This window comes from Mya arenaria, chromosome 1, assembly GCF_026914265.1.
Source record: "Mya arenaria isolate MELC-2E11 chromosome 1, ASM2691426v1".
Lineage (NCBI taxonomy): Eukaryota > Metazoa > Mollusca > Bivalvia > Myida > Myidae > Mya > Mya arenaria.
This window is the reverse complement of record NC_069122.1, coordinates 57,657,721-57,675,657: the sequence shown is the minus strand read 5'-3', so window position 1 is coordinate 57,675,657 and position 17,937 is coordinate 57,657,721. Positions and strand designations below refer to the sequence as shown.

The window sequence follows — 17,937 nt, the reverse complement described above, 5'->3', positions numbered from 1 at the left end:
AAACAAAACAAAATATAATTTCAAGAATTTGACAAGAAACGCAACAATGCAACGGAACCAGGTTTTAACAATGATTGACATTAGAACTTCAGCTTGCTTTAATTGCAAAAAAAAGAGTTTAATAGATATTTTTCCAAAATATAGGTCCAAATACATTTCCCAAAAATGCATTGAAAGCTCCTTTTCGTAGTTGTCAAAACAATTACTGTGTAATCCCACGTTTAGGTCAAATAGCACTTCTTTAGCCCTTGATTGGTTGGAATGTATTTGTCTTACCAAAATGACTCAATAGGAAACAAGTTTCTATTTTACGAACAGTTAAGGGTTTAGTTATAATAAACGAGCTGTACAAAAGGTTTTCAGTTTCAACTGTTTGTTTTGTCTGTGTGTTTAGAGGCAGTGACATTTACCTAGACCCTAAGTGCCAAAATGCAATCACATAAAATTGTCCATAAACTCTTTCTATATACCAATTTTCTTCACGGTTGTTCAACCATAACAAAATATATTCAGTCACCATTTCATTGGTGAGTTTAACGCCGCACGTCCGAAGCCCAAACAACGAATGCCCGTACAAAGACGTGCATCATTCTAGGTACATGGTTTTGATATACAACATCTGGTAAAAAAATGTTCGATAGGGCAAATGATACTGATGGGACTGGACAAGAAGTTAAGATCTTTATGAAAGGCACAGGGATCGAGGTCAAACAACCATCTAATAAGAGACGCAATGCATACTTAGTCACAGTTATAACACACGCTAAGAACGGCCAAAATACGACGAATCCGGATTTGAAATGATTGACAAACGAATCATCATGAGCTGTAAGATGTAGTAAACAATTTTACAGTGACATTGACCTTAACCGTAGGGGCCTAAAATCCAATCCCACAAATGGTCACAATTAACTCTTATGATATACCAAGTATAGTAAAAATATGTAATCCATGACTAAAGTTATACAGTTTCAATCATTTTTTTCTATTTTGATTAACAGTGACCTTGACCCTGACCTTAGGGGCCCAAAACCCAGTCTATGAAAGGTCTGTATAAATGTTTTCTATTAACCAAGTCTAGTCATTATATGTCGACCCTTACTAAAGTTTTTCAGTTTCAAACGTGAACAAAGACGAACGTCATTCTAATATCCCGGTTTCACAATATAAGAACATGGTTAAAAAGCTTGGGACACGAAATACAACATCATTAGTGCCACAGTGTCCATAAATATCAACACTTCAATTACATCGAACTGACAGCAACCTGAGCTAATTGAGGTTTAAAACGGTTTGTTCATCCCGTGTAAAAGTTCATAAAATAAATTTTAATATGCATCAAGACATCTACAAAGCTATTCTAGCTTGTATGCAAATCTTTATTTTGTACAAACTTCTTGCAAATGAGTTTTCCTATTACTGAGGCTGTTTAAGACTCTCTGAATCTCGAATTAAATACTTTCATTGCATCTCGCAATTACACCTTTTTTCGATGGTGCTTTTTGGCTATTGAATGATTTAAACAACTTGTGTCTTATAAAGAATATAAACTAGTTCATAAGTACATGAACAACATTTTGACAATCCATGAGTAAAGCAAGGAATGGTAATTACGTATCATCGCACTGCTCCGGTTTTTGCAGCCTAGTTCCTCTCTTCAACTGTTTCGGAACCTCTCGGCTTTGAGTCTTACCGTACGGCGTTTGGCCTGTAAGGAAGGGGTACAATTAAAACACTAGCAATAAATACCAAACAAACAAAATAGATTATGCACATAGAGTGACGGTGAAGCCAATATTCTCAACTGGAAGTTCGAGTTTTACATTTCAAACGTTAGTGAACATTGAAAACTAACACTTAAAGGAACACGACACAAAGTACACCCCACACCCCATGTGCTCTCGTCCCAAAGCTACATATTACCAGGTCGTGTACAGATATGTTTAATACAGCATATTTTATATTTAAACATGATTTATACCCAGTGAGAATATTTCCCACAGAGTGACAGCATACGACCAGACATCGCTCTTCTCCGTGGCGTCCTTTGTCGACTTCATGCATTCTGGGCCAACCCATTTGATGGGAATATTCTCCTCCTAGGCAAGAAAACACATTTAAGAGCAAATATTGTGCTATGGTCATTGGACACCAACACTATGTTACTATAAGAAACTTGAAATGTAAAATCATTTTGCGAACGAAACAGTATGACCGGATGTACAAATTTAAATCGTTATTTGTGAGACAAGTGAAACGAGATTGTTGTACTTTCAGCGATGTCTTATAAACAACTTGTAATATCCAATATTAGGAATAAATGTTTTGAAATACACCATGGGAAGTTAGTGGTCCCTCGGTAGCACAAACATATCAAATAATGAAATGAAAACTGCAGTGACGAGCCCCGCATTGACACCTTTACCATGAACTTGTTTCAAGGCACATTGACCATGAACTTGTTTCAAGGCACAGTGACCATGAACTTGTTTCAAGACACCTTTACCATGAACTTGTTTCAATGCACATTGACCATGAACTTGTTTCAAGGCACATTGACCATGAACTTGTTTCAAGGCACATTGACCATGAACTTGTTTCAAGGCACATTGACCATGGACTTGTTTCAAGGCACATTGACCATGGACTTGTTTCAAGGCACATTGACCATGGACTTGTTTCAAGGCACATTGACCATGGACTTGTTTCAAGGCACATTGACCATGAACTTGTTTCAAGGCACATTGACCATGAACTTGTTTCAAGGCACATTGACCATGAACTTGTTTCAAAGCACATTGACCATGAACTTGTTTCAAGGCAGATTGACCATGAACTTGTTTCAAGGCACAGTGACACTGAACTTGTTTCAAGGCACATTGACCATGAACTTGTTTCAAGGCACATTGACCATGAACTTGTTTCAAGGCACAGTGACCATGAACTTGTTTCAAGGCACATTGACCATGAACTTGTTTCAAGGCACAGTGACCATGAACTTGTTTCAAGGCACAGTGACCATGAACTTGTTTCAAGGCACAGTGACCATGAACTTGTTTCAAGGCACATTGACCATGAACTTGTTTCAAGACACCTTTACCATGAACTTGTTTCAAGGCACAGTGACCATGAACTTGTTTCAAAGCACAGTGACCAAAGATGCCAAGGAGTTAGAACTACATCAAGGTTTGATTAACACTGGTCTTGTAGCTGCTCCTTAGAGGTTCCGCTGTCCAACCGTTCTTTATTATACTGACACTCTTATTCAAAACAAACATAAATTTTGAGTGATCCACTCTCAACTACTTACTTAATATATGCATATATGGAAAGTATTAATTACCAATCGTATTAACATTAATATAACCATGTATTTAATAGCTGACAATCGCAAAATATATTAAATGATTGGTGAATGCTTAAAGATTAACTGCAATATGCTATGGTTTTAGGGAGAAAAACCGTGTTTTTTGCACATTTCTTTTTTACTTAAACTCGGTATCCTTCATAAGCTTCATTGTTTTCGACAAGTGTTCATCCTTTTTGGTATATTAAAACAATTGTTTTAAACGTGTTAAATCTAATTTGGGAGTAATAGTGCATTTTAAGTAAAGACCTGTTAGTAACAATTATGAAGCTTTATGAAAATAAACGCTATGGTAATTTTGACCACAGTGTGTAGCTTCAAAGAAATGATGACCAAATCAGAAATGTACTATTGGTATTGGCGAGAGGCCATGGTGTTATTTTCGTTCATGGTAATGGTAGGTACAACAGACAACGCCAAGTGAAGTTCCTACCTACAACTACTTGATATAATGCCGTAATAAGTACCTGGTCGTTTGTGTCTTCTCCATGGACGGGCTGGGGTCCAAACCCAGTGATCTTAACCTCGTTCAGGAATGTGAGCAAGATGTTTCTTGCTGCCAACCGCCGGTGAACGATCTGAAATTAAGACAGTTTATGCACTCATAAATAACAGAGAAAAAATATTAAGCAACAACAACGACAGCAGCAACAACAACAACAACAAAGAAACGGTTACGCGTGAAACGACAATCTATATTTTTATTTAAAGTTTTGAACAACGATCGCTTTGAACCTACTTTCATTTTTTGAAAACAATCATTTATAGCAGGTTTAAACTAAGGGTATCTCATTTCTTTATTCCAGTATATAATGTAAAGGTATTTCTTTGTATTAGTTTGACTGACTCTGAATTTATAAATATTCAACTTGCTGTACCCGCTTTCCAGCAAGATATTCCATTCCTTTGGCGATGTCGAGGCCGAACCTGAAGAGATTGTCTTGCAGTTCAATGGTAACGTTGCTTCTCTTGGCCACCAAGTAGTCCCTCAGAGGACCATTCTCACAGTATTCGTGGATAATGAATGGACCCACTAAAATATAATGATACAGTTTCTTCTTTCAGTCATACCTTGAGTTCAGTTAAAGCCAAAAAAACGCTCATGTTAACTAACGTAAGCAAACTGTGTTGTTGTATATCACGCCTCCAACATAAATGACGCAACGCCATTGGTCCAGGTCATATCACCCCATATTTTGCCATATTAGGTCACCAAATTCATATCGTACCAAAATGGCGACTTTTTCCAATTCTGATAAATATATGCGATATTAAAACATGAAAACAGGATGTCGACGTGATATATACGTTACGGGGTTAGTAGGTGACCCGATATGAAATATACGGGGCACAGGAAACCAGATTGGGGTGAGAGCGAAGAAGCTCGAAGCGATATGGTTTACTTTGCCCTGGAAATCCCATATCGGGTCACCAACTAACCCCCTAACTTATTGTATCCCTGTTGCATCGCAGCGCACACACAGCGACATACATGCTCTGTCGTTTATGTTATCAAATCAAAAGCTTATAACATTTTGACTTTTGTTATATATACAATTACAGTGCAGTCACATGTTTTAGTGTACTTACAAGCAGGGTCGTCAGTCACAGCACCCATAAACTTCAAAATATTTGGGTGATCGCCCACGTAATTGCCTTGGAAATTCATCTTTGCTTTCATCAGATTTTCGTCTTCCACAGTAAAATTCTCTAAAAAAGAAACGATTCAGTACAGTGTATTTTAAGCTTATCAGTTCCGTACTATGTTAATACATTTTTTATATATATTTTCAAATGGTTACATGGCAAAATTTAAACCAGTCAAGAAAAAGAAAGAACGTAATGCCTTTCGATGAATAATTGGCTTAAGCTCCTTACGTACCTTTTAAGGTTTTAGCAACAACGATTTCGCTCCCCTTTCCTTGAAACAGAGTTGCTTTATAGATCATAGCGAAGCGGCCCTGTTTTATGAGTGCGTCAAGCGTTAGATCTTGTCTAGATAACAGCGACACGTGTACGGCGTCAACGTCAACGGAGCCTCCAGCGTAGTAAATCTCCTCCGAAAACGGACGATTGTTCTGAAACGCAGTGCAAAAAAGAAAACACATTGTATTGCTATGTCGAAAGGGCAAGACGAAAGAACATGGAAAAGGTTAAATGCAATAAAAAATAACTATTGCAATGAAATAATAATTTTCAACGATTTTGAATAAATCTGCAGCGACAATATCAGAAAAACCATTATTGAACGAACGTCTAGTTAAAATAAAGCGAAGATACAGAAGTAAGCCACCAACAAGAGCTATGCGAAACACGCAAAAAATAGAAAAACACATTATTGGACGAACGTCTAGTTTAAAATAAAGCGCATATGAAGAAGTATGTCACGTAAGTTTAAACTACACTAACAAGAGCTGTGCGAAACACGCCAAAATATAGAAAAAAAATAACAATAATATGAAAATAAAATTTGAACACGCTTACGTCATAAGTAGTGTTTTTCGTGTTATAACCATAGCCAGGATTGTGATGACTTTCGTCGTGTCTCTGGTGGTGGAACGTTTGTCTGTATCTCCTGGTGACTGCACGTCCGATGCGCGTATTTTCCATTCGTTTTTGCGGTGCGATGATACCCTTCCGGACCAGTACGACAACGACAACGATGCCAATTACACAGAGAACAATCACGCCTGGAAGTCCACAAAGTAAAATGCATAGTTTCATGTTGTATGTATGTCTGTAATTTTGAGATTGTAGGGCAAAACTACACTGTCCACAATGTAAATGTAGGTAGTTACTTTGATACAAGCCAACGAAACAATCTTACCAAGGCACGTTTCCTACGATCGTTTTTCGATTCGATATTTCTGAGCATGTATCATAACATATAAAAGCTACAAATAGCTTTATGTGTTAGTTGAGGCAAAGTTTGTTTGATGTCTCAATAAGAAAGAAAATAATAATAATATGTGACGTTCACTCAATATGTAAGTGCAGTTCTTGAGCTTACTGTTTTGGTAGGACGCTGGCTGATTCGATGGCATCCATATTCTCATTAAAAAAAGAAGGAACCAACGGTACGCAAACATAAACCTTTCTGACATTAAGATTGCTTACCGAGTGCTACTCCAACGATCAGGCCAGTGCTTGAACCCCCATCGTCTTTTTCCGCTACAATTAATAAACAATGTGATGTCACACGCTTACTTTATTCACCAAAGTGAAGAAAATGTTGACAACAAGTAATGCTTACTTATAATCTGTTCTAGAAATATCAATTTACGGAGTTTCAACGTGGATTTGTGTGTTGCGATAGCTGGTGATTTTAGAACAATGATTAGGTTATTTATTGTGATTTACATAAGGAGCTTACAGGAAGGTTGTATTGCGGGGTGTACGTGTTTACAGGAGTGGTGTACGCGTTACTGCGAGGAGTACGGGCTTACCGGAGCGTTGTACGCGTTACTGCGTGACGTAAGAGCTTACAGGGACAAGGTACGCGTTACTGCCGGGAGTGAGAAATACAGGAGCGTTGGAGGCGTTACTGCGTGGCGAACGAGCTTACAGAAGCGATGTTCGCGTTACTCCGGGGTGTACGAGCTTACAGGAGCGTTGTACTGCGGGGAGAACGAGGTTACAAGAGAGTTGTACGCGTTACTGCTTGGAGTGAGCATATACAGGAGCGTTGTACGCGTTACTCCTGGGAGTGAGAAAATACAGGAGCGTTGTACGCGTAACTGCAGGGAGTGAGAATATACAGGAGCATTAAAGGTGAAACTGCTGGGAGTGAGAATATACAGGAGCGTTGTACGCGGTACTGCGGGGAAAACGGACTTACCGGAGCGTTGTAAGCGTTACTGATGGGAGTGAGAATATACCGGAGCGTTGTAGGCGTTACTGCTGGATGTGAGAATATACAGGAGCGTTGTAGGCGTTACTGCTGGATGTGAGAATATACAGGAGCGTTGTAAGCGTTACTGCAGGGAGTGAGAATATACAGGAGCGTTGTAAGCGTTACTGCTGGGAGTGATAATATACAGTAGCGTTGTAGGCGTTATTGCAGGGAGTGATAATATACAGGAGCGTTGGTGGCGTTACTGCTTGGAGTGATAATATACAGGAGCGTTGTATGCGTTACTGCTGGGAGTGAGAATATACAGGATATGTGTACGCGTTACTGCAGGAAGTGATAATGTAGAGGAGCGTTGTAGGCGTTACTGTAGGGAGTGAGAATATACAGGAGCGTTGTAGGCGTTACTGCAGGGAGTGAGAATATACAGGAGCGTTGTACGAGTTACTGCTGGGAGTGAGAATATACAAGAGCGTTGTATGCGTTACTGCTGGATGTGAGAATATACAGGAGCGTTAAACGCGTTACTGCAGGATGTGAGAATATACAGGAGCGTTGTAGGCGTTACTGCAGGGAGTGAGAATATACAGGAGCGCTGTAGGCGTTACTCCAGGGAGTGATAATATACAGGAGCGTTGTAGGTGTTCCTGCAGGGAGTGAGAATATACAGGAGCGTTGTAGACGTTATTGCAGGGAGTCAGAGAAGCGTTTTAGGCGTTACTGCAGGGATTGAGAATATACAGGAGCGTTGAACGCGTTATTGCTGGGAGTAAAGACTTACACGAGCGTTGTAGGCGTTGCTGCTGGAAGTGAGAATATACATGAGCGTTGTAGGCGTACCTGCAGGGAGTGAGAATAAACAGGAACGTTGTAAGCGTTACCGCTGGCTTGAGACTACAGGAGCGTTGTACGCGTTATTACTGGGAGTGAGAATATACAGGAGCGTTGTACGCGTTACACCAGGGAGTGAGAATATACAGGAGCGTTGTAGGCGTTACTGCAGGGAGTCAGAATATACAGGAGCATTGTAGGCGTTACCGCAGGGAGTGAGTATATACAGGAGCGTAGCACGCATTACTGCTGGGAGTGAGAATATACAGGAGCGTTGTAGGCCTTAATGCAGGGAGTCAGAATATACAGGAGCGTTGTACGCGTTACTGCAGGGAATGAAAATATCCAGGAGCATTGAAGGTGTTACTGCAGGGATTGAGAATAGACAAAAGCGTTGTTCGCGTTACTGCTGGGAGTACAGGCTTACAGGAGCGTTGTAGGTGTTGCTGCAGGAAGTGAGAATATACAGGGGCGTTGTAGTGTAGGTGTACCTGCAGGGAGTGAGAATAAACGGGAGCGTTGTACGCTTTACCGTTGGGAGTGAGAATATGCAGGAGCGTTGTACGAGTTACTGCTGGATGTAAGAATATACAGGAGCGTTGTAGGCGTTACTGCTGGATGTGAGAATATACAGGAGCGTTGTATGCGTTACTGCAGGGAGTCAGAATATACAGGAGCGTTGTAGGCGTTACTCCAGGGAGTGATAATATACAGGAGCTTTGAAGGCGTTACTGCTGGGAGTGAAAATATACAGGAGCGTTGTAGGCGTTACTACTGGGAGTGATAATATACAGGAGCTTTGAAGGCGTTACTGCTGGGAGTGAAAATATACAAGAGCGTTGTAGGCGTTACTCCAGGGAGTGATAATATACAGGAGCTTTGAAGGCGTTACTGCTGGGAGTGAGAATATACAGAAGCGTTTTACGCGTTACTGCTGGGAGTGAGAATATACAGGAGCGTTGTAGGCGTTACTGCAGGGAGTGAGAATAAACAGGAGCGTTGTAGGCGTTACTCAAGGGATTGAGAATATACAGAGCGTTGTAGGCGTTACTGTAGGGAGTGAGAATATACAGGAGCGTTGTACACGTTACTGCAGGGAGTGAGAATATACAGGAGCGTTGTACGCTTTACTGCGGGGAGTACAGGCTTACAGGAGCGTTGTACGCGTTACTGCCAGGAGTGAGAATATACAGGAGCGTTGTAGGCGTACCTGCAGGGAGTAAGAATATACAGGAGCGTTGTACGCGTTACTGCTGTGAGTGAGAATAAACAGGAGAGTTGTACGCGTTACCGCTGGGAGTGAGAATATACAGGAACGTTGTACGCGTTACTGCAGGGAGTGAGAATATACAAGAGCATTGTACGCGTTACTGCTGGGACTATATGCTTACAGGAGCGTTTTACGCGTTACTGCAGGGAGTGAGAATATACAGGAGCGTTGTAGGCGTTACTGCAGGGAGTGAGAATATACAGGAGCGTTGTAGGCGTTACTGCTGGGAGTGAGAATATACAGGAGCGTTGTAGGCGTACCTGCAGGGAGTGAGAATAAACAGGAACGTTGTAAGCGTTACCGCTGGGAGTGAGACTATACAGGAGCGTTGTACGCGTTATTACTGGGAGTGAGAATATACAGGAGCGAGCGTTGTACGCGTTACACCAGGGTGTGAGAATATACAGGAGCGTTGTAGGCGTTACTGCAGGGAGTCAGAATATACAGGAGCATTGTAGGCGTTACCGCAGGGAGTGAAAATATACAGGAGCGTAGTACGCATTACTGCTGGGAGTGAGAATATACAGGAGCGTTGTAGGCGTTACTGCAGGGAGTCAGAATATACAGGAGCGTTGTACGCGTTACTGCAGGGAATGAAAATATACAGGAGCATTGAAGGTGTTACTGCAGGGATTGAGAATAGACAAAAGCGTTGTTCGCGTTACTGCTGGGAGTACAGGCTTACAGGAGCGTTGTAGGTGTTGCTGCAGGAAGTGAGAATATACAGGGGCGTTGTAGTGTAGGTGTACCTGCAGGGAGTGAGAATAAACGGGAGCGTTGTACGCTTTACCGTTGGGAGTGAGAATATACAGGAGCGTTGTACGAGTTACTGCTGGATGTGAGAATATACAGGAGCGTTATAGGCGTTACTGCTGGATGTGAGAATATACAGGAGCGTTGTATGCGTTACTGCAGGGAGTCAGAATATACAGGAGCGTTGTAGGCGTTACTCCAGGGAGTGATAATATACAGGAGCTTTGAAGGAGGCGTTACTGCTGGGAGTGAAAATATACAGGAGCGTTGTAGGCGTTACTCCAGGGAGTGATAATATACAGGAGCTTTGAAGGCGTTACTGCTGGGAGTGAAAATATACAGGAGCGTTGTAGGCGTTACTCCAGGGAGTGATAATATACAGGAGCTTTGAAGGCGTTACTGCTGGGAGTGAGAATATACAGGAGCGTTTTACGCGTTACTGCTGGGAGTGAGAATATACAGGAGCGTTGTAGGCGTTACTCAAGGGATTGAGAATATACAGAGCGATGTAGGCGTTACTGTAGGGAGTGAGAATATACAGGTGCGTTGTACACGTTACTGCAGAGAGTGAGAATATACAGGAGCGTTGTACGCTTTACTGCGGGGAGTACAGGCTTACAGGAGCGTTGTACGCAATACTGCAAGGAGTGAGAATATACAGGAGCGTTGTAGGCGTTACTGCAGGGAGTGAGAATAAACAGGAGAGTTGTACGTGTACCGCTGGGAGTGAAAATATACAGGAACGTTGTACGCGTTACTGCAGGGAGTGAGAATATACAAGAGCATTGTACGCGTTACTGCTGGGACTATAGGCTTACAGGAGCGTTTTACGCGTTACTGCAGGGAGTGAGAATATACAGGAGCGTTGTAGGCGTTACTGCAGGGAGTGAGAATATACAGGAGCGTTGTAGGCGTTACTGCTGGGAGTGAGAATATACAGGAGCGTTGTAGGCGTTACTGCTGGGAGTGAGAATATACACGAACGTTGTACGCGTTACTGCTGGATTTGAGAATATACAGAAGCATTGTACGCGTTACTGCTTGATGTGAGAATATACAGGAGCATTGTATGCGTTATTCCAGGAAGTAAGAATATACAGAAGCGTTGTAGGCGTTACTTCTGGGAGTGAGAATATACAGGGACGTTGTATGCGTTACTGCTGGGAGTGAGAATATATAGAAGCGTTGTAGGCGTTACTGCTGGGAGTGAGAATATACAGGAACGTTGTACGTGTTACTGCTGGCAGTGAGAACATACAGGAGCGTTGTACGCGTTACAGCGGGGGGTAAGAATATACTGGAGCATTGTAGGCGTTATTGCTGGATGTGAGAATATACAGGAGCGTTGTAGGCGTTACTGCAGGGAGTGAAAATATACAGAAGCGTTGTAGGCGTTACTGCTGGGAGAGAGAATATACAGGAGCGTTGGACGCTTTACAGCGGGGGGTAATAATAAACAGGAGCGTTGTACGCGTTATTGCGGTTGTACGTGTTTACAGGAGCGTTGTTTGCGTTACTGCTGGGAGTGAGAATATACAGAAGCATTGTACGCGTTACCGCTGTGAGTACGGGCTTACCGTAGCGTTGTACGCGTTACTCCAGGGAGTGAGAATATACAGGAGCGTTGTAGGCGTTACTGCTGGATGTGAGAATATACAGGAGCGTTGTAGGCGTTACTGCTGGGAGTGAGAATATACTGGAACGTTATACGCGTTATTGCTGGCAGTGAGAATATACAGGAGCGTTGTACGCGTTACTGCAGGGAGTGAGAATATACAGGAGAGTTGTTCGCGTTACTGCGGAGTTAAGAATATACAGAAGCGTTGTACGCGTTACTGTGGGGTGTACGTGTTTCCAGGAGCGTTGTACGCGTTGCTGATGGGAGTGAGAATATACAGGAATGCTGTACGCGTTATTGCTGGCAGTGAGAATATACAGGAGCGTTGTAGGCGTTACTCCAGGGAGTGAGAATATACAGGAGCGTTGTACGCGTTACTGCTGGGACTATAGGCTTACAGGAGCGTTTTACGCGTTACTGCTGGGAGTGAGAATATACAGGAGCGTTGTAGGCGTTACTGCAGGGAGTCAGAATATACAGGAGCGTTGTAGGTGTTACTGCTGGGAGTGAGAATATACAGGAGCGTAGTACGCGTTACTGCTGGGAGTGAGAATATACACGAACTTTGTACGCGGTACTGCTGGCAGTGAGAATATACAGGAGCGTTGTACGCGTAACAGCGGGGAGGGGGGTAGGAATATACAGGAGCGTTGTAGGCGTTACTGCTGGATGTGAGAATATACAGGAGCGTTGTAGACGTTACTGATGGATGTGAGAATAAACAGGAGCGTTGTATGTGTTACTCCAGGGAGTGAGAATATACAGAAGCGTTCTATGCGTTGCTGCTGGGAGTGATAATATACAGGGACGTTGAAGGCGTTACTGCTGGGAGAGAGAATATACAGGAGCGTTGTAGGCGTTACTGCTGGGAGTGAGAATATACAGAAGCGTTGTCGGCGTTACTGTGGGATGTACGTGTTTACATGAGCGTTGCATGCGTTACTGCGGGGAGAACGAGTTTACACGAGCATTGTACGCGTTACTGTGGGATGTACGTTTTTACATGAGTGTTGCATGCGTTACTGCGGGGAGTACGAGTTTAGATGAATGTTGTACATGTTACTGCTGGATGTACTTGTTTAAAGGAACGTTGCACGCGTACCTGCGGTAAGTACGTGTTTACAGGAGGGTTGTTCGCATTTTTGCGGGGAGTACGAGTTTACACGAACATAGTATGCTTTACTGCTGAATGCACGTGTTTACAGGAGCGTTGTACTTGTTACTGCGGAGAGAACGTGTTTACAGGAGCGTTGTAGGCAATACTGCAGGGATAACGAGTTTACATGAGCGTTGTACGCGTTGCTGCGGGGTGTTTACAGGCACGTTGTACGCGTTACTGCAGGGTGTACGAGTTTACATGAGCGTTGAACGCGTTACTGCGGGGTGTACAAGTTTAGATGAGCGTTGTACGCGTTACTGCGGGCTGTACGAGCTAACAGGAGCGTTGTACGCTTTATTGCTGGATGTGCGAGTTAACAGGAGCGTTGTTGGCACGTGTTTACGGGATCGTTGATGGTACTACTGCGGGGTGTACGTCTTTACAGGAGCGTTGTTGGCGTAACTGCGTGGTGTGTGTGTTTACAGAGCGTTGTTGGCGTAACTGCGTGGTGTGTGTGTTTACAGGAGCATTGTTTGCGTTAGTGCGGGGTGTACGTGTTAACAGGAGCGTTTTTTGCGTCTCTGCGGGGTATATGTGTTTACAGGAGCGTTGTTGGTGTTACTGCGGGATGTACGTGTTTACAGGAGCGTTGTACGCGTTTCCGCGGGGTGTGCGTGTTTACAGGAGCGTTGTTTGCGTCCCTGCGGGGTGTGCGTGTTAAAAGGAGCGTTGTTTGCGTCTCTGCGGGGTGTGCGTGTTAACAGGGGCGTTGTTTAAGTCCTTGCGGGTTGTGCGTGTTTACAGGAGCATTGTTGGCGTTACTGCGGGATGTACGTGTTTACAGGAGCGTTGTACGCGTTTCCGTGGGGTGTGCGTGTTAACAGGAGCGTTGTTTGCGTCCCTGCGGGGTGTGCGTGTTAAAAGGAGCGTTGTTTGCGTCTCTGCGGGGTGTGCGTGTTAACAGGGGCGTTGTTTAGGTCCTTGCGGGTTGTGCGTGTTTACAGGAGCATTGTTGGCGTCACTGCGGGTAGTACGTGTTTACAATACGCGTTACTATGGTATGAACGAGTTTACAGGAGCGGTGTATGCGTTACTGCGTGATGAACGCGTTTACAGGAGCGGTGTATGCGTTACTGCGGTATGAACTAGTTTACAGGAGCGGTGTATGCGTTACTGCGGTATGAACGAGTTTACAGGAGCGGTGTATGCGTTTTTGCGGTATGAACGAGTTTACAGGAGCGGTGTATGCGTTACTGCGGTATGAACGAGTTTACAGGAGCGGTGTACGTGTTACTGCGGTATGAACGAGTTTACAGGAGCGGTGTATGCGTTACTACGGCTTGTACGAGTTTACAGGAGCGGTGTACGCGTTACTTCGGGTTGTACGAGTTTACAGGAGCGGTGTACGCGTTACTGCGGGATGTACGAGTTTACAGGAGCGGTGTACGCGTTATTGCGGGATGTACGAGTTTACAGGAGCGGTGTACGCGTTACTGCATGATGAACGCGTTTACAGGAGCGGTGTACGCGTTACTGCGTGATGAACGCGTTTACAGGAGCGGTGTATGCGTTACTACGGCTTGTACGAGTTTACAGGAGCGGTGTACGCGTTACTTCAGGGTGTACGAGTTTACAGGAGGGGTGTACGCGTTACTGCAGGGTGTACGAGTTTACAAGAGCGGTGTACGCATTACGGCGGGGTGTACGTGTTTACAATACGCGTTACTGCGGGGTGAATGAGTTTACAGGAGCGTTGTTATAGTTACATTGGGTTTGTACGAGTTTACCTGAGTTATTTACGACCTGTGTACATATAATCCAGACAAGTTTGTCAAACAACAATGTTACAGTGTCAGTAGGTTTGATCTTACCGGTTCTGGCAGATATCGAAGCAAACTGTTCACTCATGTCTTCCTGTGATTCTCCAAGTTGTGTGAAAAAGGACACGGAATATTCCGTGTCAGGAAGTAAGTTAGCGACGTCTAAATATCGAGTGAAGCTTGACAGATGATAATCCAGTCTTGTTTCTTCACCAGCGCTATTCTGTGGACAGTTATTGGCATTTTCTAATGAGAGAGATCTACATATATACTAAATATTGGCAGCTAATGCGTCAAACATATATCTTCACAAACCTTATTCTGTGGACAGTTTTGAGAATACTTTAATTCCACTTGCCTTATATATGCTGGAACTTGATGTTATAATGAGTCAATCATGTTCCTTAAATAACGCTTTTCTATTAACATGAACATGAATGTTTTTATTATCGATGTATAAATATGTACGGAAGTTTGAAAGACAATTTGTCCACCTTGTTTCCTCACTAGAACTATGATGTAAGCAGTTAAAGCAATAAGTTAAACGTTGATGTCAAATTATTGACGGACAGAACACACAACTTCAAAAATCTGTTTAGAATCAGCGTGGTCTCTTGCGATCAATTTTCCAATATCAATAACACTAAGAACATATCTGCTTGAATAGCAGTCAACAATTAAATGCATGAATACGAATGTTATACCGTGTTAACGCCCTCTTACCTTCAGATTAACGTAGATTATGATCGGAGCACTTCCGTAGCAGGATTGCACATCAGGGACGTCCCACTGGATTCTAAAACTGTCTGGTCGCTGATTAACGATCGTCACATTCTCCGGACCAGTGTCTGTAAGAAAAACATTCATATACAATCTACATAAGATGTGACAACATCACAATAATACAAAAAAACAAAACAGGGACAAGTCCAGTGGTAACAATAAATCAATTATAACAACGTACAAACACCACGAACAATAATTACAAAATCAAACACCAAACCTAGAATGCGCATGAAACTTATGAACAAGTATAAATCAATGTACTTTTTTAAAACTGAAGAAACTTAACCGATTTGCATCTGTGTGTGGTTTCTATGTGGTTGCATCTTGTTGAATTGATTTTGGGAAATAAATATATATCAAGTATTCAACTCAAAATTGTAACGAACACTCGTATTCTGAAGCACATGGATTAGGGTTTTTGGCAGCAAAGTACACAACAGCGAGAATAAGTCTTGGGCATCTTTTTGAAAGGAACACACTTAGAGCGATTTAGATTTAATGCGTTGGTGTATTGTCAAGTGCAAGTTTATTTTTCAAAAGCATAGGGGATGACTTACATCGTTCAAGTCCTTTAAGTTCATACAGTTTTGGAATCTGTAACAAAGAAAGATGATAATAATACTAGTTAAGTCAAATAATCAACCCGTAAAATAATGGTTTTATGTATTTATCTTTCACGTTAGTTCGCATAATTGAATTCCTTTACATAAACGTATTTCATTTTAACAATTACAACATGAAAGTATCATTTTCAAACACAAAATCATAATAATTATAAGGTGAATGTACCTTGAACTGTTTGATCACAGATAGTCGGGCTTGGTTGAAGATTGTGAGGGAGACATCAGCCCCGGCGAACAGAAGGTAGTCCTTACTTGGGCTCATAAACCAGCAGTTTTCAAAAACGATTTGCTGGTGCTCGTAGAAGCACGTTGACGTGTCTAACGTTGGAACGCACCCCGTGTCATTAAACGGTACGTCCTGCAAAATAATAATAGTATAGAGGAAATTTGTTTATTTCAGTGCAAGATCGTACATTATTTCACGAGTGTCATCGAAAATGTATGTTCATGAGAGGCAAAGGTTAACATTACTAGGTTAACACCCCTATATCAGTGGCATTGATATCATCTTGTATATGCTTTCAGTGGTTTATAAAGATGTATCAGTGAAATATGAATTTCACTGTTTAATAAAGTGACACTATTTTCACTTCTATAAAAATGCAGTTTGTGTCCGCGTCAGTTTTATGTTTAAACTGCAAGATTTGTTATTAAGTTTGAATGTATTAATTTCAATACATTGAGCTTTAAAAACAATTTATTGTTTAAAACAATTAATTTTTAGAAAGGCAGAAGGGTGCACATGCTGGTCTCAATGATGGCAGGATGGTGCTACCCAAAAAGGGCAGGATGCACCCTTCTAGAATTCATTAGATAAAACCTTACACATGCGTACATATGTGTTTGTTTTAGTATACACAACATAGAGAAACTACCTTAGCCAGGCTAGCATTGAGAGTTTTGGACAGAGACCGCACAGTGCCCACATTCTCCATGGTGATAGCAATGTCAACCTGTATCACGTACACCCCACTTTCAGGGTCACTGGCGTAGAAGTCGTAACTGAAAAACAAAGATAAATAGAGGAAAATAGGTTAATGCCGTGGATGGAGGAAGTTTATCTGGCAAGGCGGAGGAATTTATCGGTTGAGCCGAGTTGATCAAGTTATACGAGCGATCATCTTACATCCCGAGTTGCTCAGGTTATACGAGCGATCATCTTACGCGCCCGAGATGATCAAGTTATACGAGCAATCATCTTACACCCCCGAGTTGCTCAGGTAATACGAGCAATCATCTTATGCGCCCGAGATGATCAAGTTATAGGAGCAATCATCTTACGCGCCCGAGTGGATCAGGTAATACGAGCAATCATCTTACGCGCCCGAGTGGATCAGGTTACACAAGCAATCATCTTACGCGCCCGAGTGGATCAGGTAATACGAGCAATTATCTTACGCGCCCGAGTGGATCAGGTAATACGGGCGATCATCTTACGCGCCCGAGATGATCAAGTTGTACGAACAATCATCTTACACCCCCGAGTGGATCAGGTAATACGAGCAATCATCTCACACCCGATTGGATCAGGTAATACGAGCAATCATCTTACAACCCCGAGTGAATCAGGTAATACGAGCAATCATCTTACGCGCCCGAGATGATCAAGTTATACGAGCAATCATCTTACGCGCCCGAGTGGATCAGGTAATACGAGCAATCATCTTACGCGCCCGAGATGATCAAGTTATACGATCGATCATCTTACACCCCCGAGTGGATCAGGTAATACGAGCAATTATCTTACACCCCCGAGTGGATCAGGTAATACGAGCAATCATCTTACGCGCCCGAGATGATCAATTTATACGAGCAATCATCTTACACCCCCGAGTGGATCAGGTTATACGAGCAATCATCTAACGCGCCCGAGATGATCAAGTTATACGAGCAATCATCTTACAGCCCCGAGTGGATCAG

The 17,937-nt window shown here is 42.6% G+C and overlaps 1 protein-coding gene across 1 annotated transcript in view; it reads right to left on the bottom strand.

Moving 5' to 3' along the window:
• LOC128230732 (uncharacterized) overlaps positions 1-17,937 on the bottom strand; it is a 75,072-nt gene that overhangs the window by 1,570 nt on the left and 55,565 nt on the right. Inside the window, exons 15-27 of the mRNA XM_052943180.1 lie at positions 16,893-17,019; positions 16,184-16,375; positions 15,952-15,988; positions 15,332-15,456; positions 14,660-14,831; positions 6,485-6,538; positions 5,852-6,057; positions 5,250-5,445; positions 4,958-5,077; positions 4,246-4,400; positions 3,835-3,945; positions 1,982-2,099; positions 1,615-1,708 (exon numbers count right to left, since the gene is read on the bottom strand). Coding sequence (XP_052799140.1) covers positions 1,615-1,708; positions 1,982-2,099; positions 3,835-3,945; positions 4,246-4,400; positions 4,958-5,077; positions 5,250-5,445; positions 5,852-6,057; positions 6,485-6,538; positions 14,660-14,831; positions 15,332-15,456; positions 15,952-15,988; positions 16,184-16,375; positions 16,893-17,019 — 1,707 coding nt within the window. The remainder of the gene's footprint in view (positions 1-1,614; positions 1,709-1,981; positions 2,100-3,834; positions 3,946-4,245; positions 4,401-4,957; positions 5,078-5,249; positions 5,446-5,851; positions 6,058-6,484; positions 6,539-14,659; positions 14,832-15,331; positions 15,457-15,951; positions 15,989-16,183; positions 16,376-16,892; positions 17,020-17,937) is intronic.